The sequence below is a fragment of the Venturia canescens genome, chromosome 8, assembly GCF_019457755.1.
Source record: "Venturia canescens isolate UGA chromosome 8, ASM1945775v1, whole genome shotgun sequence".
NCBI lineage: Eukaryota > Metazoa > Arthropoda > Insecta > Hymenoptera > Ichneumonidae > Venturia > Venturia canescens.
The window spans coordinates 19,132,649-19,156,072 of record NC_057428.1 but is presented as its reverse complement, the minus strand read 5'-3'; the positions used below and the strand labels follow the sequence as shown (position 1 = coordinate 19,156,072).

At 35.6% G+C, this 23,424-nt stretch overlaps 5 protein-coding genes across 8 annotated transcripts; 2 read left to right on the top strand and 3 right to left on the bottom strand.

The window, feature by feature from the left end:
* Nucleotides 1–1,105: 1,105 nt before the first annotated feature.
* On the bottom strand, nt 1,106–7,370 carry GCC88 (GRIP and coiled-coil domain containing 88 kDa). Of its 2 annotated transcripts, XM_043426206.1 has the most exons (9): nt 7,109–7,370; nt 6,748–6,971; nt 6,587–6,651; nt 6,315–6,470; nt 6,080–6,225; nt 5,760–6,003; nt 5,321–5,642; nt 4,419–5,202; nt 1,106–4,330 (listed from the first exon to the last, which is right to left on the bottom strand). In XM_043426206.1, exons 2-9 carry the CDS (start codon nt 6,839–6,841, stop codon nt 4,159–4,161), a joined length of 1,983 nt encoding a protein of 660 aa, XP_043282141.1. In that variant the 5' UTR covers nt 6,842–6,971; nt 7,109–7,370; the 3' UTR covers nt 1,106–4,158. The 2 variants fall into 2 exon arrangements, with proteins under 2 accessions (XP_043282141.1, XP_043282140.1); XM_043426205.1 differs by having other exon boundaries at nt 6,748–7,370.
* Nucleotides 7,371–7,439: 69 nt separating this feature from the next.
* Dtd (D-aminoacyl-tRNA deacylase) lies at nt 7,440–8,816 on the bottom strand. The gene is made up of 4 exons (XM_043426214.1): nt 8,634–8,816; nt 7,984–8,074; nt 7,664–7,899; nt 7,440–7,583 (listed from the first exon to the last, which is right to left on the bottom strand). The coding sequence occupies exons 1-4, from the start codon at nt 8,674–8,676 to the stop codon at nt 7,471–7,473; spliced, it is 483 nt and encodes a 160-aa protein (XP_043282149.1). The 5' UTR covers nt 8,677–8,816; the 3' UTR covers nt 7,440–7,470.
* On the top strand, nt 8,788–16,404 carry asl (asterless). Of its 2 annotated transcripts, XM_043426193.1 has the most exons (9): nt 8,788–9,316; nt 9,743–10,610; nt 10,697–10,785; nt 10,859–11,059; nt 11,135–11,170; nt 11,432–12,306; nt 12,396–12,718; nt 12,797–14,241; nt 14,318–16,404. In XM_043426193.1, the coding sequence occupies exons 1-9, from the start codon at nt 9,200–9,202 to the stop codon at nt 14,531–14,533; spliced, it is 4,170 nt and encodes a 1,389-aa protein (XP_043282128.1). In that variant the 5' UTR covers nt 8,788–9,199; the 3' UTR covers nt 14,534–16,404. The 2 variants fall into 2 exon arrangements, with proteins under 2 accessions (XP_043282128.1, XP_043282129.1); XM_043426194.1 differs by lacking the exon at nt 11,135–11,170.
* Nucleotides 14,403–22,050, top strand: inc (BTB/POZ domain-containing protein inc). Of its 2 annotated transcripts, XM_043426212.1 has the most exons (5): nt 14,403–14,534; nt 16,720–16,995; nt 17,211–17,507; nt 17,695–17,823; nt 19,006–22,050. In XM_043426212.1, exons 2-5 carry the CDS (start codon nt 16,804–16,806, stop codon nt 19,033–19,035), a joined length of 648 nt encoding a protein of 215 aa, XP_043282147.1. In that variant the 5' UTR covers nt 14,403–14,534; nt 16,720–16,803; the 3' UTR covers nt 19,036–22,050. The 2 variants fall into 2 exon arrangements, with proteins under 2 accessions (XP_043282147.1, XP_043282146.1); XM_043426211.1 differs by lacking the exon at nt 19,006–22,050 and having other exon boundaries at nt 17,695–18,740.
* Nucleotides 22,014–23,176, bottom strand: Lamtor2 (Late endosomal/lysosomal adaptor, MAPK and MTOR activator 2). Its single transcript, XM_043426216.1, has 3 exons — nt 22,971–23,176; nt 22,646–22,808; nt 22,014–22,328 (listed from the first exon to the last, which is right to left on the bottom strand). The coding sequence occupies exons 1-3, from the start codon at nt 23,036–23,038 to the stop codon at nt 22,179–22,181; spliced, it is 381 nt and encodes a 126-aa protein (XP_043282151.1). The 5' UTR covers nt 23,039–23,176; the 3' UTR covers nt 22,014–22,178.
* Nucleotides 23,177–23,424: the final 248 nt, after the last annotated feature.

The following is a 23,424-nucleotide window of genomic DNA, read 5'->3' as shown; positions in this document are numbered from 1 at the left end:
AGCTTCTTCGTAACGGTATTTCATTGCTCATTGCCCAAAATGAAAACTACGAAAAATGAATTGTTCGAAAATCACTCAATTGCGAATGAGCGGAACAATTTTTCGATGCATTGCCACCATCCGAACTTCAATATTGTAAGAAAATCGAATACCAGACATATTTTGTACTCGTGCAAACTTTTAGACTACTTTTTTCCAGTATTTTTAGATTTTTCCATATTCTTCGGTTTCCCCTTCGTCTCTTTCTCTCTCTCTCTCTCTCTCTCTCTCCTACTTTGATTTTCAATTCCAAAATGTCCTCTGTCACACAGTCGCAACGGTGATGAAATACGTTTCATAATTAAGCAGCCATACGAATGACTGTGATCTAGAAGAAAAAGGAGAAGTTAAATGTACATGGCGGCTATTACTGATCGCAATTTTGTCACCAAACATTTCAGTGATTTTGAATCTTCATTATTTCCTTGTCCGACGCTTTAAAAAACGGTGGACAAAAAAAGAGAATTTATTTCCAACTCACAATCCTCATGTTTTATCATCATTTATCAACTTTCGTTATTGTATTTTCATTGTGCTATTAATTCTTATCTATTATTATCATGATTATTGTAATTATTATTATCTCATGTTCACTTTTGAAATATTTTTAAAACTGTTACATAAATATATATATAAATATGTTAATCGAAGTATAATGTTACGAAAAAGGTTGCAAAAACATATTACAACACACTCTATAGAAGAAGATGATGATGATGATGACGGAGAAGGAAAAACAATTCAGTGTCTATATTAATCACGCAGTAAAACAAATTCTTCTATATTATGAGAGAGGGAGAGATAAGAAAAAAAAAATAAGAAAAAAAAACAGTAACGGAACAACGGAATCGATGTAATTGAGACGATGAATACGCATACGTACATGTATATCAGTGAACCAGCAGTATAAAGGACCAAATTGCCTCATCGGCATTTATAACGTACACGTGTTGTGGTAGGTTTTATAAAGTAACTGGGATATAGAGGAAAGGAAGGAAAGAGGGTGGTCTCGGAGGGTAAGGAAAAAGGGTTCGTGAAATCGCTGCTAATGATTGGTTAGGCAAGCTTTTCTGGGATTAACGCACGACGATTTTTATTCTATAAACAAAGAAACAAAGAAAAATAACAGTAACAACGTGGTTTACATTTCCTACCAAAGTAACGCTGATGATTATTTCGATCGGTCAGCCTGAACAGTCTTTTCCTATTTCGCAATAAAAATTTCCACGATAAAAAACAAAAACCATCGTAGACAATCGTCCGCTGTAATAAACGAATCGGAGCCACACTTTTGTCTCATCTTTTTCGTTTTTTCAAAGCTCGTACAAATTAACCGAGCTGTCGAATCGATCGCGTTGGTTTTACGAAAAGAAGATTTAGCGGGAGAGCAACAAAAACGAATCTGTATTTCGAGTAGAATAAATAAGATGATGATAAATAAAATATTGCGCGACACATTAAAGCGGAGTCGGTTCGAACTGCGTAGTTGGAACACACTTTCGATATGTTGACATTGACAACAATTTCATGCCTTATTAAACACGATAATAAGGATTGCACATTTTTTCGATTAGAGCCACCCACGAGCGGTGTCTTTACTCCAACAATACTTTAAATCGCCCGAGCGAACGTTATTTCTAGGAGAATAAACGCGAAAAGAGAGAAAAAGAAAATAACACAAAGAGAGAGAGAGTTTTCGAAATTTAATCATGTTGCAGAGGAAATACTGTATTTTCGATATACCTGAAATTAATAATGATACAAATTTATAACTGAAATGAAAATGGGAAAAAAAATTGATGAGAAAAAAATAACAAATCTTAGACAGCAGTGCACACGCTGTGTATTTTAAATTGTAGGATTAAACTTTCGGCAAAGTCCTCTTACACCTCCGTTCGGTTTTTATGAACAAACTCATTCTCGGAGAAACGTTTGTTAAGGGCCTCTGTACACACCTAGCATTATCATCAATAAATACAGGTGTTTGAAAAAACAAAATGATTAAGAAATAACGATGATGGTAAAAGACGATAAAAAGAGAAAAGATAAGACGAGAAATTTTAACATTTCAAGTATTGAGTTTAATACGAGAAACGGATTGGATATACACACGAGAAGATGAGCAAACGAAAATATAATGAATGATGAAGAAATATACTTAATCAGATGTATATTGAGAAAACATATATATTATATACCGATGTCTAATTATTAAGTATTGAACGAGTGTTACTGAATAAAAGAAAGAAAAAAAACGAAAGAAAACGTTGTAATCTGTGTTGACAATCGCTCATGTTCTAAGCTCCGTATTGTCGCGACGTTGGACACACTCGCACACACACACACACGCTCACCATCGTATGCCTTCAAGGGTGCGAAATGAATTTTTTTTTGCCATATTAATATTGTAAGTTTGTCATAGTTATACATGTATACGCATAGGCCAAATAGACGTCGAGATTGTTGATTTTATGGTGAAACACGAATCAATTGACTTGTCAAGAATTTATCAAAATTATTGATCTACCGAAGATGAGCGTTTCAATCAGGCACACTTGCGTTCAGACTCGAATATTATCGCCTCAAAGGTCCATCCACTTTGGTTTTTTTCCTTTTCACTTTCTATCTGATTATTTTCTTCTTCCACTGTCAACCTTCCATTGAAAATGCTTTTATCGCGACTAATTTTCACCGAGCACCAACTACGCTCTATCAGAACATGTAAATGTCCTGGCTCGATGGTTTATTCGATAAGGAACGATGCTATTTGTATTTCGAGCAGGCTTTCACGACGCCTCCCCGTCAACGAAATTTCATGCTGATTTCTGCATCGTGGCTCCCGAATAAATTTCATGCTTTTTTTCCAATTTGCTTCAAACCACTCGAACAGTGATAGTTGCTCAAATACTTCCTGCTTCTTCTCCGTCAAAAATACTTAATTTTTACAAACAAGAATCAATTTTCCACCGACGATGCAAAATTCATCATAAAAATTGCACATTATGTCTGGTTATTTGCTGCTTTTTTTTCCTCATTTACAACTTCGCGACTGAAGCCATATAACTATCAAATTTGTAAATAGTACACTGGCTATAGTGATGATCGAATTGTGACTACAATGCAAATGAACTTTTGAGTTTATTGTAGATCGTTTTATTACTCATAAGAATAGAGGAACTCAACGTATTCATATATATATAAATATATATATCTATTTATATATATATATCGAGAGTGCACGCAAAAGTAGCATCATGTATAACCCACGAGATTGTTGCTTGAGAATATTTTTTCAATGCCAAACAACGTAATAACTCCATATGTAAAGATATTGATGTAATAAATTCAAAATGCACAATTATAAATATCTCGTGTGTGTGTGTGTGTGTGTGTTTTGCGTTTAATATCGATGATGTATCGTCGATCGATAATTCGATAACGAAATCTTCTTTGCACTTTAAGTTATTGGACGAATTAGCTTGGTTATTGATTTCTCGTTTTAAATACTTGGACTAGCGAATACCAGCTTTTTTCTTTAGTACAAAAAATTATACTCCTCGTTTATGTACAAAGCGTAGGATCCTCGAAGGAGCTCTGGCGATGGATTCATTTACAAATGACTTTCGCACGTTTTAAATCACGACTGACGCCAGCGCAGGTAAGTCTATTTTCATTGAGCGACTATTTTAATGAGCGAGCCAAAACGCTGCATGCTTTTTTCAAGCTAAAAATTTATAACGATATAAATTACAGCCGTTTATTTGTAAAGCCATGTCTAAAACGCGAATATAAACTGCAGGCGATCACTTCATTGAGCTTGCAGCTTTGGAATGCAACTATATTTGTTTTTTGCTTAAATTTTCGCCTACTGAACGTACGCGAATCAGTCGAGCTCTTTTATTTCGAATGTTCTCTCAAGATCCAACGAAATAAATTCGTTGCATGACAAAGCTGAAAACTTTGAATAGCATACGTATGTTTCTTCACCGAGACTTTGGATGGAAATTCCAGAGTGCTTTTGCACAAATTGCCTTACACGGCAGAAGCGGCTTGAAAAAAAGGTTCCAGTCGAAAAGAATCGCCATGAATTTAGCTTTATGTCAGACTCGAACTTTAACGTCACTTGGCTCGCTGAATTTTTTCCATTTCGTCTGGAGTGAACCGAAGGACCGTCGATATGGCGTTCAACATGTGTCGCTTACTCCCGGAATCATTGTTCGTTAGAAAATTAACGAATACGTTTTTCAAGTACTCCAAATTTGCTCCTTCTCGAGATTTGCAAGCTTCCAATCTGTCAAATAATTGCATCGATTAATTTGAGCTGATTTTTCAATCGCATTACGAGTTTAAGAATGATTTTTATCGAATTCACGACCAACCTCGTGATCTTAGATTGAAGAGCGGCTATTTCGTCCTTGTGCTTTTCGGCAGCGTGCAATTGTTCTCTGTGAATTTCTCTAACGGAAGTTTCCAATTCGCTATTCTTTTTTCTCAATCCCGAAACTTGTTTATCTCGACGTGCCAATTCTTGAGAATAATGAAGCATCGGAGAGCTGTCTACAGACAGTAAAGCGGTGACGTAGTCGGCACTCGGCTCGACCGTTTGATCCGAGACTGACAATTTGCGACCAACATCCGAAGATCCGATAGCACCTTTTTTCGTGAGGATCGTATGGAACGAAGCCTTTAAGGTCGAGATTTCTTGGTCTTTTTCTTCGACGAGGGCCAGAGACCGTTCTCGCTGTCGCAGAAGTTGATGTTCCAAAGCAGCAACCTTGCCTCGGTACTCGTTATCTTTTTGTGCCAACATGCGCTCAAACTTGACACGTTCTTCCTGAAATTGCGCCTGCTGCTGCTCCAATTTTACCTTCAAATCTTTTTCCTTGCTTATCGCTTCACGATTCAAGCTTCGTATTCTTTCCTCCAAATTTCTACTGTACGTTTTCGCTAAATTCAGTTCCGTCGTGTCTGACTTCGACTTGTGAGATTCTATCAGACTCGTTCGGTTCGACGGATTCGATTGGTTATTGCTCGCAGACAGGCTTTCTAATTTCAACGTCATTTGCTGCTTGTACGTCTCGAACTCTTGTTCCAATGACTCGTATTTTTCCTTGTACTCGAGGTCGCGATTCTCATCGCATAAGTTCAGACTCTTCAACAATGCTGCGAAAAAAATTAAAAATTTTTCATCATCCCAGAAATCCAAAATTCTCGGAATTGCCTCAAGGGAAATGAAAATCGAATGACGGACGCTCTCAATAAACTCTGGAAAATATTTTACCTTGAACATTTTCCGAGTTACTAGATTTTTTGTTATCCATATCCAATAATTGTGCATATAACTCTCGTATTTTTGTCGTAAGCCTGGTAGCGTCTTGAACAGTTTCACAATTTCCAAATTCTTTTCGTCCCGAGTCCTCCAACCCGGCTAATTGATCTTTCAGTTTTTGTATAGCGTGCTGATCTTGCTGACGGAGTCGATCATAACCACCGACCGTCTCAGAAAGTTCTGCGAGTCGGGCCTCCAATCCTGCGACTCGAGTTTCATGAGCCATTTCCAAAGCTTTTGCCTGCTGCTCTGCTGCAGCGACTCGTTTTCTTTCCTGCATAACCATAATGGTTAGAATGTGGGAAGAAGAGCAAAGAATATTAGGAAATTACGTCTTTACTGAATGAAATAATTTATTATTTTTTTTTTAGTTTTTTTCAAAGATTCAAACCTCATGAATGGCATGACGATGTTGCTTTTTCAAAGCAGATATTTCCGACTGCAGGGACAACAAGACCGGTGGAGTTTCTTTGACAGCGGCTTCTGCCTGCTTCAACTTATTATTTGCCATTTCAAGCTCCGCTTCGAGTATCTTGTTCTGTGTTTTACTCGCGGATTGATTTTTCAGCTCCTTAACTTGCTGCTCAAAGTTTTCTTTGGCTCGTCTTTCATCTGTGATCAACCTCTGAAGTTCTCTGACAAAATTGTATTTAAAATAATAATGATAAGGAAAAATCTTGACTTTAATTGACATAAGCGCAATAGATATACTTTATCATTGCAGAATTGTCCGCCTGCTCTTTTTCTCTCTCATGACGCTCCATTATTAGCCTGTATTTGATATGTTCCACTTCCGAATGTGTGTGATTCTGAGATCGCTTCAATTTATCCTTCAGTTCTCTCAACTGCTTTTCGCACTGCGTATTGCAATGGAAAATTTGATTGAATGTGAAAAAGTATTAAACCGTTTGGAATTTGTATCAAAGTATTATTTCTAGAATGTTACCTCGTCTCTTTCAGTTCTCATCTGTTTTTTATCAGCCAAAAAATTGGCTTCCATCCTTGATTTTTCTGCGGACAAGGTTGCCAAGGAATTCATCAGTACATTGAGCTGCACTTTTAATTCTTCTGCTGTTTCTGCTCGTCTGGAACCTTCGGATCTCTAGAAAGAATGTTTTCAAATGATATTTCTTGCTCCAGATAGACAAACATGAATTGAGTCAATGTTTGAAAATAAAAACGAAAAAGTTAAAAAAATCAAAATCAAAGGATATTTACATTTTTTCCTTTCCCATCAACATTATTTTTGTTTGTACCAGAAACGTCCTTGCTCGGAGAATTCTCTGTATGGAAAGAATTGTGAATGTTGAATAGTTGAACATTATTTAGAAACACGAGAAATTCAAAAACCCCGCGTAAAAAAACGTCAAATTATTTACCTGGACTGTCAACAACCAAAGATTCGTTACGTTGATTCGATTGAATCTTTTCCCTTTGCTTATCCGCGGCCTCTTTCCTCGTCATTTTTTCCATGATTTTGTAGGCTATTACGACCGAAATAAATTACTAAATAAACCGCGTGTTTGGGCGCGAAGTTTTTTTCACAAGCTTTAGCGTAAAATGTGACATCTGTCGTTCCGCACTTCACACGTTTATCAGTCAGCTGTTACGACACGATCATCGAATATAATTATTAATCCGTTGTCATTCACCGACTATTTTTTTCAACGGAAAAATCCATTTTCTACGAATCGGATATTTCTTTTATACTATTAAATGATGTTGCAAAATTAATTGTACCAGCACATTAGAAAAATGGGAAATCCCAATTTTATCGTCGCCTGTCACGTCCACGCGTATATACGAAACACCGCAACCTTATCATATCTCATCCGCTCTCACTGTTCGGCTCCCCCTCCCGGAAAGCCGCGAAATTTCAATAACACCTACGTTTTTTTGGTAACGCCTAAAAATTTTTTCTTAAAACTCTAGAAAAAACTGCAAGCTTTTAAATTTTCAAATGCTTCAAATCCTTTTACATTTGCACAAGTTCATGCATTCGAGCTCGCGGGAAACCCTGAAAATATCTATTGGATAATTCAGGCGTACAAGGAAATGGAAAAAGCCTTTATGCGTCTTGTAAGCTCTTTATTAGTATCTCATTATTTCGCATCGTTGCTCACATCGGTCTCAGCCTTTGCAGGCGATTCTATTTCCAATGTCACCGGACCATCATTTTCTATGTGGACTTTCATCATTGCCCCGAATTTGCCATCTGTAAAATTACAGTTTTATTACTATTGGCCATTATTAAAAATATTTGTAATTGTTATCGTTTATTCCAGTGATTATTACCTTTTATACATTCTGGATTATATTTTTGTTTGAGATCAGCAAGGATTTGATTGTAAAATGATTCAGCCTCTTGAGCTGGCATTGACCGATGAAAATCCAATTTGTTTCCTTTCATTACATGATACAACGTGAATTGACTAACGCACAGTATTTCGTATTTTTTGTCCATTACACTAGCCGACCATCGTTTGCCATTTTCACCATCGAAAATTTTCGTGTTCAGGATTTTACGTACTCTGAAGAAAGAATGACATTCCTGATTGCATTGTTGAAACGAAATAATGTGGAAAATTTTCAATTAGTATTTGTGTAATGTTTACATGTATTGAGCATCTTTTGGCGTGTCGTCTCTTTTGATTCCTATTAATACGCATAAACCATTGCCAATGCTGCTGACGATTTTTCCATCGACTGAAATTCATGTTCATGAAAAACAATTATGGTATAGTTCCTACTCTCTGCTTTCTTATATGATATATGTATATTTCAGAATATCGTTTACACGTGTTCCCGAGATAATAATCAAATGTGTTCGATAGAATTTACCCACGCTCTCACTCGCTCTCTCTCTCTCTCTTTTATTCTTCCCCTCTCTCTCTCTTTCTCTCTCTCTCTCTCTCTCTCTCGAGACAATACACAGTGCAAACTTCGTTCACGAACATGTGTGTCGCGCGTTAATTCACGCGCGAGTGTGTGTTGAGACATAAATGACGCATGCGCACAAGTGAGCGTGGCTCTAAAAAACTTGTAATGAATAATAAACTATAGAAAGTTGAACAGAAGATTTTACTTCAAAAGCATAAAAAACAATGAATAAAATAAGAAAGCAAGTGTACTAAGGGGATTAATAAAAATTGTCCACGCATCAAAAGTATAATCAATGAAAAATGAATTTCGAAGAAAGACGCGATCACAGCAATAATCATAATAGTCAAAAGAGCATCCGTATAACCTCAACCGATAACAAAACCTGAAACAGATGCCTCGGTGACTCTTTGTATCACGGCTCTCATATTTGCGAGAATCAATCGAATTATCGAATAAAATTCTCGGAAAGACAATTCAATACTGTTTTTTAAAATCACTCTTATGAATAATATAGTGAAAAGTTTTGTGTGTTTGTGAAAGACGATTTTAGAAATTAATGGTGGTTACTGACACAATCGCAATCGCGCGACTAGAGCCAATAAGAATTCGAGGTATATCCCGGAAAACTCGACTTCCCGCGTGTGACCACTTCCTCATGATGCTTGTTTGACTTTTCAAAGATTGTTTACAAGCAATTTTCGGAGTGCGTAGTTGTGACAATTTGGTATCTTAAGGACTACAACCCTCGCGAATTTCAGTTTGAATGTTTGAAATAATATCAAGTATGAGTTTTTTAATGTTCATTAATGCTACATTTGCCAGATGAAACGAACTTTCGATGACCCACTTGTTGCTTCGAGGTTATGACGTTATAAACAAAGATATGTTGCGCGTTATATTATACTTTGAGTGAGGATCGTTTTATTCGTTTGAGATCCTTGGGGAGGTATGGAGGCTCCTGGATTGAGCCTCTTCCAGGGCTCCGATAGTATTCAGTTGAATTCAAATACTCAGCGACAGCAAGAGGAAGAAGAACAAGAGGATCTTAAACGGCGTAATGAAGAGGTAAAAATTCTGTGTTTGTTAGGTCGTTTCTCTCAACTTTTTTTTTTTGACAAATATATTGCAATTTTTTCTTCACCAAAATCCACTTGATACAACTCTAGCACTGTAGAAATATTGTTTTGATATATTCGAGTATAAAGCTGTACAGACCAATGAGGGTTTCTTACTAGCTCTTTCTAGCCTGAAGAAATACCAAAAATTTGTTGTTTCAATTTATTTTCTGTCATTTTTAATTACATACCTTCGTACCACAGCTCTACTAAAATACTATATTCAAAAAATAACTGGATAAATTATCTGTACCAAAGAATCAATATTAAAGAATCAATAGTATAATGAAATCTCAGCAGTGGTAAAGTCGTTTAATTATACTATTGGAATGCAAAAAATTCGATCATTGATGTCTGTCTATTTTTCTTTCATTAGATCAAAGATCTGCTAGCAAACGCATTTGATGATTTGGAGGATGAAGATGACGCAAGTTCAGTGAACAGTAGTCACTTCCAAGACGTAACTAGAGATGTGGAGAGTTCTAGCATAATAGAAAATTCTTCAGGACATTTGATACAAAATGACAAAGGCCCAACGATTTCTCACTATCAGAATGAGTTTGGAATATATGGACAAAACGAGAGTAACAATTACAATCAAAATTCTCTGTTGAGTGAACCAGAGGCTGAAAAGGGGCCAACCATATCAGATATTCAAAGAGAGTACGGCTTGTACCCAAGCGATGGCACACCTTGCAGTAACAATAACAAAGGCGGGCCGACAACAGAGCGAAGCGTCGATAGTCCTTACGAACTGCCAAGGCCACCAAACTCTAACTTTGGACTTGATCGTACTGGCCAAGTTAACGAATTTTATGTATCCCATGACAATTATCCATTCAATTACGAAACACCTTCGAATCATTATGACGCCAAGGGAAAAACCTGTAGGAACAATGGGTACATTTCACCCTACGAAAATAATGTTCAGGGCAAAGACTATGGCGGAGGTGGTGACAATGATGCTAATTCTGAACACTTTAATCATTGCTTTAAAACCAGTCCGAATGGACAACCACTCAACGATAATAACGCTTACAAAGCAGCCGAGTATAACAGCAAAGAACAACTTGAAGTCTTATATTCTGTGAGAATGAGAGAAATTCAACAACTCACTGAGGAATTGCAACAGCTTTATACTGAAAAGGAAAATGAGAAAGATCAAATGGGCAGGAAATTGGCACTGGCCCAAGCTGAAATTGAAAGATCTAACTTATCAAGGAATCAAGCACAAAACGCCCTTGGTAAGAGTTTCTCCCAAAACAATTCACTTAGCTTGTTCTTACAAGATTATCAAATATTCGAAATTTCTTTCAATTTTCTATTTTAGTGGATGCAAAGGCTGAAATTGTGGACTTACAAACTCAAGTAACGTCATTAAAGGAAAACGTTGCTGTCCTAGAAAAAACCAATCAAAACGTGAGTTTTTCACGAAACCTTTTCGTGTGTAAATAATTATTCTCGATGTTAAAATATTTTATTATTCTCCCAGCTGTCGCACGAATTGACGGTCGCGAGAGATTCCGTAATAGATCTTCAGCAAAAAATTGCAGTTCTCGAAAGAGTACAAACGCTACATGCGAATGACAAAACTCAAGAAAAGTTTTTGAAACAAGCTCAAGAGAAACATGGCATTGAGATTAGAAATATGCAGACCCAAATTGATTTGCTGACAGACAAATTGAACGTCAAGGTACGTAGAAATATTTCTAAAATAATTACATGAATACGAAATATGATGAAAAACTTTTGATCAAATTTACTGCAGCATCCGAACGTGGATATTAGCAATCAATGCATTTGGGCAAGTTTTTTCCAGTCTATGTTATGCGTTGGCTTGCAATTGTTTTGACGATTTCATCGTTTAATTCTATTGGGGCAACTGTAGAAAGAAAAACTATAAACATTGTTTATCAACATCTTCGAAGCCGGAATAATATTGATAAAGAAGAAATATTTCGTCCACAGTTGTTTAAATCTTTCTCATTCTATGGATGCCCACTTTTTATTGTTTATTGTCCCATGTATAAATCAAGTGCTATTTTGACGTATATTAAATCTTCAGGAATCTTCATACGTATCATTGGAGCAAAAATTAGCAGACGTGAGAAGAGCTCACGAGACGTTGATGGTTGAAAAAGCGGACACGGTAAACCGTTTGTCGCAAGCTTTGGAGGACAGTCAAACACAATGTCGGAATCTGATGGCGAGTAATCAAGCCCAAGAAATGATGCAGTTGCAAGCTCGAGTGAAGATTTTAACGCGAGAAAAGGAAGAATTGCAGAGCAGCGTGCACGATTTGCAGCACAAATTGGAAGCGGCAAAAAATGACGCAATGCAATACGACTCATTGCTGGCTACGAGTTTGGAGGATGAATCAGATTCGATAAGGCAATTGAAATTGGGAGATCCGCAAAATCGATCTCGGGGAAAAGGGTCTGATGATGTTGCAAACAAATTGAGGGGAGAACTGCAAAGGTGCTTGGCGGGACAAGCTGTGAAAAGAAAAGAAATCCATCGGCTGGAAAATACTCTCTCACAGAAGGATAAAGAGCTTAGCAAGGCGATGGAAATGGCAGCTACTTGCCAACAAGAAGCCGCTCGTTACGCGAAACGCGTTAGTGAATTAGAACACGAGCTCAAAGCTGTTTTGACCGAACACACCGTTAACGCTAACGCACAGATACAAAAACTATCGGATCACTTGACCGAAGTAAAAACTCACTACGGAGAACTTCGAGAAGAGAAACTCGTACTCGAAAAAAAATTGGAAGAAACGCTGAATAACCAACAAGAAACTCTCCGTAAACTGCATCAGGAGTCAATGGCCGAACAGCAGAAAGAAATGATCGACGAGTACAACAAAGAATATCTGGATATTCATGAGAAAGCTGTTGAGAGAGTTCGCCAGGAAGCTCAGCTTGAAATCGTGCAATTGACGTAAGTACTTCGAGCGTGACTGCGAACTTGATGTCATTAGAAAAAAAATCTTTGTCAACTTCGTTGATTAATTTCTGACTTAATTACAGAGTGCAATTGGAACAGACCCAAAAAGAATTGGATCGTGTCAAAGAATTGTATATAGAAGTATGCGGTACAAAGGAACAGCTTATAAGTGACCACAGGAACGAGATAAGACTGTTGAAAGAGGAGTATGCCAATTTAGAGTCTCAAAAGGAATTCATGGATAAAATGAAAAATGATCTGGAGGTACAGGTGAAAATTGTATCGAGGCTTACGAAAGAGTCCGAATCTTATAAGGCCCAAATAATCGAACTAGAAAAAGATCTGAACATGGAACGAAAGAAAAAAGAAGAGTATACGAAAAAAATACACGACGAAATTGAAAGAGGTATGCAAAAACATTAACCTACCAAAAAGTAAAATAATTTTGTATGTTTTACAAATGCATCATTGTTTTTCATAACAGCAAAAGAAGAAGCACTAGCGGAGCTTAGAAGCGCACATCCCGATCAACAAATAAGCGTCGTGTTACCGGACTATTGCTCGGAACACTCGGATAAAATAGCGCGCCTCGAGAACGACTGCAAGCGTCTGGAAGAAAAATTATCGTTAGCTGTTGAGGAGCAACGAGAAATGTCGGATTTACAAACGAAACTCGACGATACCAAACTCAAGGTTGCACAGATGGAAATAGCCCAAGAAAGTTTGAGGAAAAAATACGACAACGTTGTTAGTGAGAGAAACGACCTGCTCTCGAGAATTTCAACCTTGGAAATGAAATTGTCCGAGACGAAAAACAGCGAGCGACGAGATTCGGAGGATATTAAGTCGAAAATTTCTCGAATACAATTGGACAACGATACATTGCGGCAGAAATGTGAGAGCCTGTTGAAAGAGAAAATCGAATATAAGGAAAAAATTTCGAAGTTGCGGCTTGATATCGCGGAGAAGAAAAAAACGATTGGAAGTTTGGAAAGCATCTTGAACAGATCCGGCGAAAAAAGATCGTCTGATCAGTTGGAGAATACGAGAAAAGAATTGAGCAGGTACAAGGAACTGGTCGAGCAATTATCTTCGAAAACGAATGAGGGCAAGGACAAGGGAACTTCGAGTTTGTTTCTCGAAGAGCGTGTGAAACAGTTGGAAATGGATCTTGCAGCGAAGGAGTTAAAGCTTCAGAAGTTAAAAGACATGGAAAAAATCAAAGAAGAGAGAAATCAGTTGTTAATAAAATTGAAAAACCAGGCCAAGCAGTTCGAGCAGTACGTAAAAAGTCAAAAACGAATGTCAGCCGAGTTGAATTTGTCACCTCGCAGTTCTGCCGATGGTACGGAAATGCAGAGATTGCGTGAAATCGCAACGAGAGAGGTCCGCGAAGAGATGGAGCAAAAAGTGGCTAAGGAGTTGCGACTCATCGAGGACCAGCATCGAGAAAAACAAAAGAGTTTGGAGGAGAAGTACAAAAGTGCCTTGATCGAGTTGCATACGCGATGCAATGAGAAAACGAAAGAAATCGAAAGTCTCAGAGAAGCTGTGCACATGGATAAAGTGAAGCTTCACACGTCGCTCAAAGCACAAGAAAAAATCGTCGCACAAATGATAGACGCGAAACTCGACAGTTTTAATCGTGAATTGGCCGCAAGAAAATTGAAAATCGAAGAGTTGCAGGAAAAATTGCAACAGAAGGAAAACGACACTGAGGAAGAGCGCAACGTCTGGGCCCAACAAATGTCCGAGTGGCTCGTAGAAATTCGCGATATCAAATCGAATGAAGAAAAAATGACTGAAGAAATAAAAACACTCAAAGAGGTAGAAAAATGCTTGACCCAAAAAATCAAAACGATGATGGAGAAGGAAGTTACTTTGAACAGCAGATTGAAATCTGCGAAAAAAACTGCTCTAAATTGGAAAGTACGTAAATTTTGTATTCTACGAAAACTGTGTTGGAATGAGCTTTATCTCAATGATTCAATTTGTGTATTTGCAGGAACGCGCGGAGAAGACTGACAAATTCTTGTCCATCGAGAGAAAGCGTATAGAAGAGAATTACGAGAGAGCCATGAAGCTTGCACAAGAGAAAATCGAGGCGATAATAAGCGCAGCGGAGGAGCATGTTGCGGTTAAGTTAAAAGAGGTCGAAGTTCAGTACGAAGAACAGCTGGAACAAATGCGACTTAAAATGAAGTACAAAAACAAATGTTGAAGTATGTATTACACAAAAAAATATGATTTAGTTTGCAATATAGCTTCGATAGTACATAGGATAAGCTGTAGTTAGAAGAGGCTAGTTATTTTTTTAATTCAAAGCACTTTATTGTACAACACTTTTTGTTAGGGAAAGTTTACTTGGAAACCATCGAGTTTTATAAAAAAAAAAGCATAGAATGTTTCAATCATTTGTGTAAATTTTCTGTGAGAGGGCACTCGCTCAATATGCCAAGTTAAAAAAAAATCGTATGAAAATTATAAATTAACGACCGTCACGAATCTTTTAATCTTACCAGAATAAATCTGCTGGATTTTCATATGTTTTCAATTCTTAAGACATATTTTTCTAAAATAACGAGAGCAAAGCACGAATCTCACAATCTTCTTCAAAAAAATCTAATTTTCTCACGAAAGCACGTAAAAAATTTGAATAATCGCTTTTTCGACAACTCGAATAAAATTATATTTACCGAATAGAAAAAAAAGACTATTCATATAAACGATATATTAAATGTAACGTAAAACTATCTTTGATAAAATTGACCTTCGATTCGATCGATTTCGTTATTAAATTGCGTGAGCAGTGTCAATCAAATTTGCAATCTCGGGACCCTATTCCAAATTATACACAATTTAGTTGCCAAAGCGAGAGAATTTTCCGCTCGTTGCAAGCTGACATAATATCTTTAAATAAGAATAGATGTAGCTCGGCCCTGTAATACAAGGGGATAAACAAAAGTATAGGATCAATTTAATACTGAAATATTTACGAAATTGTCTGCGTTGTTAATTTTCTCGTGGTAGCCACAGAACTTCCACAACGTTATAGAGAAAGAAAAAAAACAAACCCCTAGAAGCTTGCCAAATTCATCACATAATTACCGCACTCGACTGGATCATTTGACAATGTCGACAACCAGAGTATTAATTTAAAGAACAAAAGTTTCATTTTCTTAGCAATGAGAATAACAGCGAAAGTTTTATGTACAGTATTCAGTTTTAATTAGTGAGAGAGGTTCAACGATTTCACTACGCAATAGTGATACATCGTTCCTCCAAAGTATTTTTTACAACATGACAAAAAATGGTAAAACTCTCTAACTCATAACTCATTTTGACAAAAACAGAACAATTGAACTTAAGAATTTATTATTAAATTTGTATAAAGGATATATATATTATATTATATTATATTATATTATATTATATTATATTATATTATATATTATTATTACATGTACTTTCTATTCTTTGTATAGAATCTTATAGTACAATGTGCAAGTTTGACCAGCCATAATGTAACAAATACGTCATAACATAATATATTAGACGCAGAACTGATAAAGTATATTGAAATTAGTCTTGTTAAAATAAGTGTGTACTACCGTTAAATGTGGTCCACGAGGTTGATGGTACCAATTTCAAGACACTATAGATATTACATTTCGAAAAATTATGCTCCACATTGATCATTCTCATGAATTGAACAATGCTGGGCTACAATTTTATCGTATTTCGCCATTATTGTCTTGGTTTTCTTGACATATGTGTACTTTTAAATCATTAAAGGAAAAAAAAAGGAGAAGAGAAAATGAACAAATAAACTCATCTCGTGCTTGACGAATAAGGATTCTGAATACCATAACAATAATTATTAAAGAGAAAAAATCATCACTGAATAGAGAGTATTATTAATATTAATTAATTCTGTATTTTTGTATGTAGAGCGAATTAATTTATTTTTTGTAATAAAGATTTTATGTCACCTTCGTAAAATCTTCAATCTCTCGTTCAGTTATGTTACTAATTGTCCTCATCCGATCCAATGAGTCTTTGGCCTTTGACAAAATGGAAACCAAAAAAATTTCACCTTGTAATTTTTTTTCTACATAAATAAACATTTTCCTGTTTTTTCATTCATTTAAAAAAATATCCCTCATTCTTCCTCTCCATATCGAATAAAAATGTCAATAATACCATTTAAAAAAACAATTTCTTTCCCTTGTATTTTCGGCAATTATAAATCACTCTTATTTTCTATAACTCAGTTAAAATGCGAAAACATTTTTTGACCAAATATTCCTTCCAACTGGTTGAAACGCAATCCAATATTTTTTTGAAAAAATCACAGCTTACTAAATACACCACTACGAAAAAAGTGCCATTTAAAAAATTCACTAGGCAATTCCCACCTCCGAGAACTTTTATGTTCATGGTCAACAACAGCAGCGTCGACCGGAAGATAGCCGTATGTCATAAATCAAAATGGCGGATCTCAGTGATACAAATTCGCATGAAATGACAGAGAATAATGTTTCAAAACGGTGTAATAATCAGTGGGTCAGACTCAATGTTGGTGGAACGTACTTTTTAACAGCCAAGACAACATTAGCGAGAGATCCAAACTCGTTTCTCTATCGACTCTGTCAAGAGGACTCGGATTTAATATCGGACAGGGTTAGTCGATGTCTGTATTATTACCGCGTAGTTTGAATCTTTCCTTTTATTTCATGATAATTATAATAACATTTGCATATTAATTACAAATTAAACATATCAAGGAGTCTATTGAAACATGAAACTATGAAATACTTAACGATTTCGAAGATTTTTCACATATAAACAATTGTACCAACGCCACTGGACTAAAAATTTGAATGTATCATTCTCAGGATGACACAGGAGCTTATCTCATAGATCGTGACCCGAAATACTTCAGTCCCGTATTAAATTACCTGCGTCATGGGAAACTTGTTATTAACAAAGACCTCGCTGAAGAGGGTGTCCTTGAAGAAGCTGAATTCTACAACATCACTGAACTCATTCGTCTTGTTAATGAGAGAATCATGTTGAGGGACACTCGACCGCAGCGAGACTCAAAGAAGCACGTATACAGAGTAATTCAATGTCACGAGGACGAAATTACTCAAATGGTCTCGACAATGTCCGATGGATGGAAATTCGAGCAGGTTTGTACTTTTCCATAACTTTTTTAAAGCATAACTTTGAACTCCAACCCCAATCAAATTCAGTGGCTTACGGTGCTCAAAGCTGTTCAAATTTTGAGCTATCAAAAACAAAGACAAGCATTGAATTTTTAATGAATCAATGGATTGAACTTCATTAAAATTTGTTAATTGTTTGTTTTCATCACAGCTCATTAATATTGGATCTCAATACAATTATGCCAATGACGATCATGCAGAATTTTTGTGCGTGGTGAGCAGAGAGTACGGAGCGAGTCAATTGAGCTGTAAGGAGCAAGAATCAACGGACCGAGTCAAGGTACCCATATACCATTCGCATCATTCGCACTCCCACCCCAGCCAAAGTAGTCGCGATTAAGGATATTATTCATTTCCTTTGACATTCTAGTTTATTTGTAACAAGCCTAGTACGAACTTTGGTGATCGCTAATACAGTATTGACAACGTGCCTTTTTATCACATAATCCATTAATCGCGGGTGTCTGGTTTTTTGTGTGTATATTCGTACGACATTCTTACAACAGTATTATAATTTTGTCTTAAAACCAAATAAATGTCATTGGGTTACGCGTTTGAAGCATAACTTTAACTGTGTTTAATTAAACGCTGCGCAAGGGTGCGTTGAAGAAAAAACTCGCTAATGTTGATATTTTAATAATAATATATTATATTATTATTAATAATTTGATATTAAGTCCGTCAGATTTTACAAGGTGGTTCAACCAAACAAAGCATAGAATAATGACATCGAAGCTAACATCAATGGAGTGCAACAAAGATTTCTATCAACAAAACTACATTTTTAACAAGTGCTAAATGGTAGACTGAGCAAATTTATAGAAATACTTTTGGGGCTTCTCAAAAACCCTCAAACGATATTAGCAGAGATAAATTGATAATTCAGACCAATCGAATGAATTGGATAAATAAACTTTTGTTGTTTTCCAACTGTGCAAGCTCCAATGCCAAATAAAAATTGATATCTATAATAAAATCAATCGTTCAACACTACAATCGTAAGAAGAATCTCTGATACTCGTGTCGTACCATCTTTTATTACTGTGGACTAATCCATTGGTCATCGTGCATGGGCATGTGTTTTAAGTCATCGACATTTGTCCGTTGGGCGTTGTATTGAGAACGATAATTATTGTAAAGCATGCTGCGTTTCTTTTTTTCTGTTCATTTGAAAATAAAGATTATTTCTCGTTCGAATTTGGATTTTGTTCATTTTCGTCCTGCACGCTTCGGTGTATTTTTTGCCTGTCTGCTGTGTTTTCACCGATAACTTATTTTGTTATCGGCATAGTGTTTACCAAAGCAGGGTGATGGTTGTTAGCTGCTGAATAATTAAGTTTATGATATTTACAACATCGAATAATGGTGCTTAGAATTAAGGGGCTGGGGTGTATTTATTAGACAATGCAGCCAAGTTCACGATGCACAAATACTAAGCTGGAGTCGTTGGGTTGTATTTTAGGTCCTGCAGCAGAAGGGTTCGCGCATGTAATCACTTTCCTGCCCAGTCCCTTCCTCTACCTCTCCTGAAAATCTAGACCGACTACGCAGCAACAAGATGAAGACTGTTTTACCTTATCCAATTCTTTCTCTCTTCGTTTCCGTTTTTTTTTCTCTCAATCTTTATTTCAAAGTTTTATCGAGTAAGAATTATTCACCCAAGTAAAAAAGAAGAATCCACGCGAAGAATCGATGTTGACGAGTACATGGGTGAATGTACAAAACCAGAAGTGTAAGAGATCAGAGCGACATGTGAAACATTAAGTTGGAACGAGAGATAAAGAGTATTTTTTATTCGTTAAACATTATTTAGTATTGAATAAATACATGACATTGTATACCGAAGGCTATGAAAAAAAAAAAAACATTTAATACGGTTGTACTTGGCGGTTCACTGTGTTTTTGATCTTTCTCTCTCTCTCTCTTTCTCTCACCATCGACCTATTTATAGATTCACAAAAACAAAGACCATGGAGTCTCAACAAATTTATCGAATTCTGCCTTAACACCATTTATAATCAATCAAAAGGAGCATTCTTTGTCCAACGACCAATACTCATTCGAAACATCATAGGGATTTGCATCTCTACAAAATAATTTGAAAACGACAATAGCATTTACGAAAATGTAAAAAACAAAAAAGAACGAAAAAAAACGATGTCTTGAATACAAATGTCTATACAATTATACGATTACGAATTTCCGGTTGTGTATAGATAATTGTTTTTGTACGAAATTATATGTACAGGGTTAATTGTTATTGTTGTTTTTCTTTTAATTGAATTTTTTTTTTTTTTCCAATTCCAATTTGATTTATCGTTTAATTTGCATTCTTTACGTAAGGGGATATCTAAATTACTTACCTTCGCACTGCCGCATACGAAAGAGGGATATAAAATAATGTAACATTTGTAATATTTAGACCAATGCCTTGCATAGTCAGGGTTCTTCTTGTTTAATTGTTTTTTCTTTTTTTTCGTCAAAAGAAATAACAAATACGAGACAAGAGCCGTGATCGTCGATTATATATTACATGTAATATACATTATATATAAATATATATGTAACGTTCACCCAACAATGACACTATAGAAAATATATATATATGAACTTAATCGTTAGCCCAACGAGGATCAATAAAAACTATATAAATAAAACTATCACGTAGAGGAGATTAAATGTTATTTGTAATAATTGAAAGTGTTCTCATGATAAAAGATCATCATTGAATTTTGTTAATTGTTATTGAAGGAATGAGCAACATTGAGAATGAAAAAGAAACGATGTTGATGGTGTTAGAGTCTGCATCGTTCGAGCGTAACGAAATTTCGCACTGTGTCGAACTTTTAGGTTAACGAAATTTTTCTAAATTGACATTTCAACGTTGTTACTGTCGGTGGGTTTGTAACTACTACTTTAGACTACATTTGCATCGAAATAATATGTAGGGATATAGTGCAGAAATTTTATTACATGTCATCGATGCAGATTTTAACGTCATGTAATATAAAAAACGAACGTCGTTGTAAGAGTACTTTGGTCTTCGATATTCATCGTATTTGCCGATAAATTTAGCTTCATTCACGAGTTTTATCGGTGTTCTTGTGATACGAACGAATATTGGAACGTTCGAGCGATTGGAGAAAAATCTGTGACAAGATTTTTGGTCAATTGTCATAGGCCTACGGTATAATGAGCCCAGGACAATATACGTCATATTATAGATGAATCATAATTATAGTTTGTACGTTGGAAACAGCAGGCACACACGAATATCTCAACGTATGAGAAAACAAATAAATGTAAATCAAGTGCCGGAATGACGCGTCCGAGGAGCTACGATTTTCTGCAGAGTACAACATCATCGATCAACGCCATCGTCGAATAATAATAATAATAATAATAATAATAATAATAATTCGCAATCATATGTTACGAAGGTTCAAACAGAACGAGCGAGAACAAAAGGGGAACGATTTTTGCACGCGGCTGTAACGATATGTAACAATATTTTGCAAATTGTTCATATAGAACTGCGGATTTTGTATCTCACTATTTGTGCAACAATCTTGCACGTCCCCTTCCTAAAGGAAAAGAAAATCCCTTCCACCCTAAAAACATATTTTTAACGATTCACTCATTAGGTCAAAAATAAGGGTGAATTTATCAATAACGATATATTGATATTCGCTCACTTTATTCATACATAAAACGATATTCAAGTCATACGTTATTTGTTTTTATGTTTTCTCATTAATAAACGAGCATTTGTACTTTCATAGACATTTTTAAAGATCTTTGACTATACTTGATGTTTTTTCGCTAGGCGTAAAACAATTGTATTTTTACCTTTTGAGAAAATCTTTTAATACGAAGAGGAAAGAAAAAATATAAAAAATTTATCTTAAGACGGTTTAGAATCGTTCTCGACTAAATTTTGATCTGTATACAATCATTTGGATCAGGCTAAAAAAAAATCTTTTTCATTTGGTGGAGGAGAGGATCCGTCCTCTTGTCTTCTATAGTGAAAAATAATATAAATAGCGATAGATTCAAGACAAAACCTACAATAGAGAAAACAGTGTTCAACACTGATATTACACGAATAATCACAATTATTAGAAACCTCACACTTATCCTGTAAAACAACCACCTACGAAATAATCACAACAAAAGTAAAAAAAAAATCTTCAACTAATCAACTTACAATGAAGTGTTTGCTATTGAATAATGCGCTCACATGACGGCGAAACACGGATAATATTAGTATTGTATGAGTAAAAGAAAAAAAAACTGAAAAAGTTAACAGAGCTCTTTGGAGTTTGCTATATTTAGTAAGTGCAACTTTTGGTTTCTCTTTTTTCTTTTAATTCTCACAATATTTACCATTTTAGTCTACGATTAGAATAATTGGTCCACCATTTTATGGGAAACTCTTGCGAGAATAAAACAATATGTTTCCATCAGTTGTAACTTAAAGTAAATAAAGACTTTATTGTACAACTTTGATAGCCTTGGTGTTTCACCAACTGATAATCATTTTCATTAGCTTAATCGATAAGTATATTTTATTTACAATCTTTGTAAAAATGATTTATTACAACAACGTGAAAAGATGTCAAAAGTATTGCTATTTCAGGGCATGCTCGCTATTGTTTTCAACGGCTGATCCAAATATTTTGCCAATGCTTGAGCCTTCTCTTTTAGCAAACCAAAACCAACGTTTTCTCTCGCGTATAGACACAGAAGCAGATTAGCAACTTCTGTGATTACAACTTTGCCTTCCTGAAAATAAAATATAGTTTATATTGTATCGAATAAGATCATTTTTCAAATGTAAAGAAATTTTGTTAATGTTCTTCTCACGAAACATGGGCTGTCTTTTAAAAACCACTTGAATGATTTTTCTTATTTTTTATGATTATTCCGTGGTTCTGAACCATTCATTTCAAAGTAAAAAAATGTTAAGAGCTTTTGAGATGGAGTTTCTAATAGAGAACAACTTTCAATCGGTTAAATTCACAAAATAATTTCAATACTGTTTGATATTTGAACGTGATGTCTTAAACAGCAAGTTATAAAATAATAGTGTAGGACTCTACCAAGCAATCCATGAGGACAAATTGTAGCTCATCTTCTTTGAAGGCGTTTCCACCGTTTTTTTCATAGGCCGACCAAATATTACTTGTAATTGCTGCTGTTACTCTTGCATCCTTATCTCCATAACCACTGTATGCTAAAAGGCCACCATCTCTGCTCAATAATCTGTCGAATGCATAGTTACAGAGAGTGATTAAACATATCGTTAATCCATTAACGAAATATTACACCACGAAGGATGTGATACATTGTGTCGCAAATATCAAAAGTGGAATTTTCACTGTCAAAAACAATGTATTTTGTTGGTTATTCGTACAAACGACTTACAATGTATTTTCTACTCCGCCAGTATTGGCTTGGCTTAAGACTTGTGTGAGAGCTTTCGGCTTCAACATTTTTCTCGATTTATTTGAAAACTACAAATTATGAGAAATTTTTACAAAACTTTGACATTAACAACGGAGATGGGGTCATTAACATAAGAATTTAGGCAAACATCAAACATTGCACATTGAATACGGGTTCTCAAAATTTTCATTCTCATTTAGCGGCGGATATTGATTCAAGCCGCAAGGTTTCCGATCTAAAAAGAGATCTTTCTCTAAAATAACGTTTTCATTGGTTCAGGGATTTTCAAATTCCGCACTAACCCAATGAAAGCTTAAGAGTAGAAATTCGCAAAAGTTTCATTGGTAGCATGGTCACATCGGATACGCGGTCACACTACGCTACACACGCATTTTGCAACCTATATGTACAGGATAAACACACATATATCATT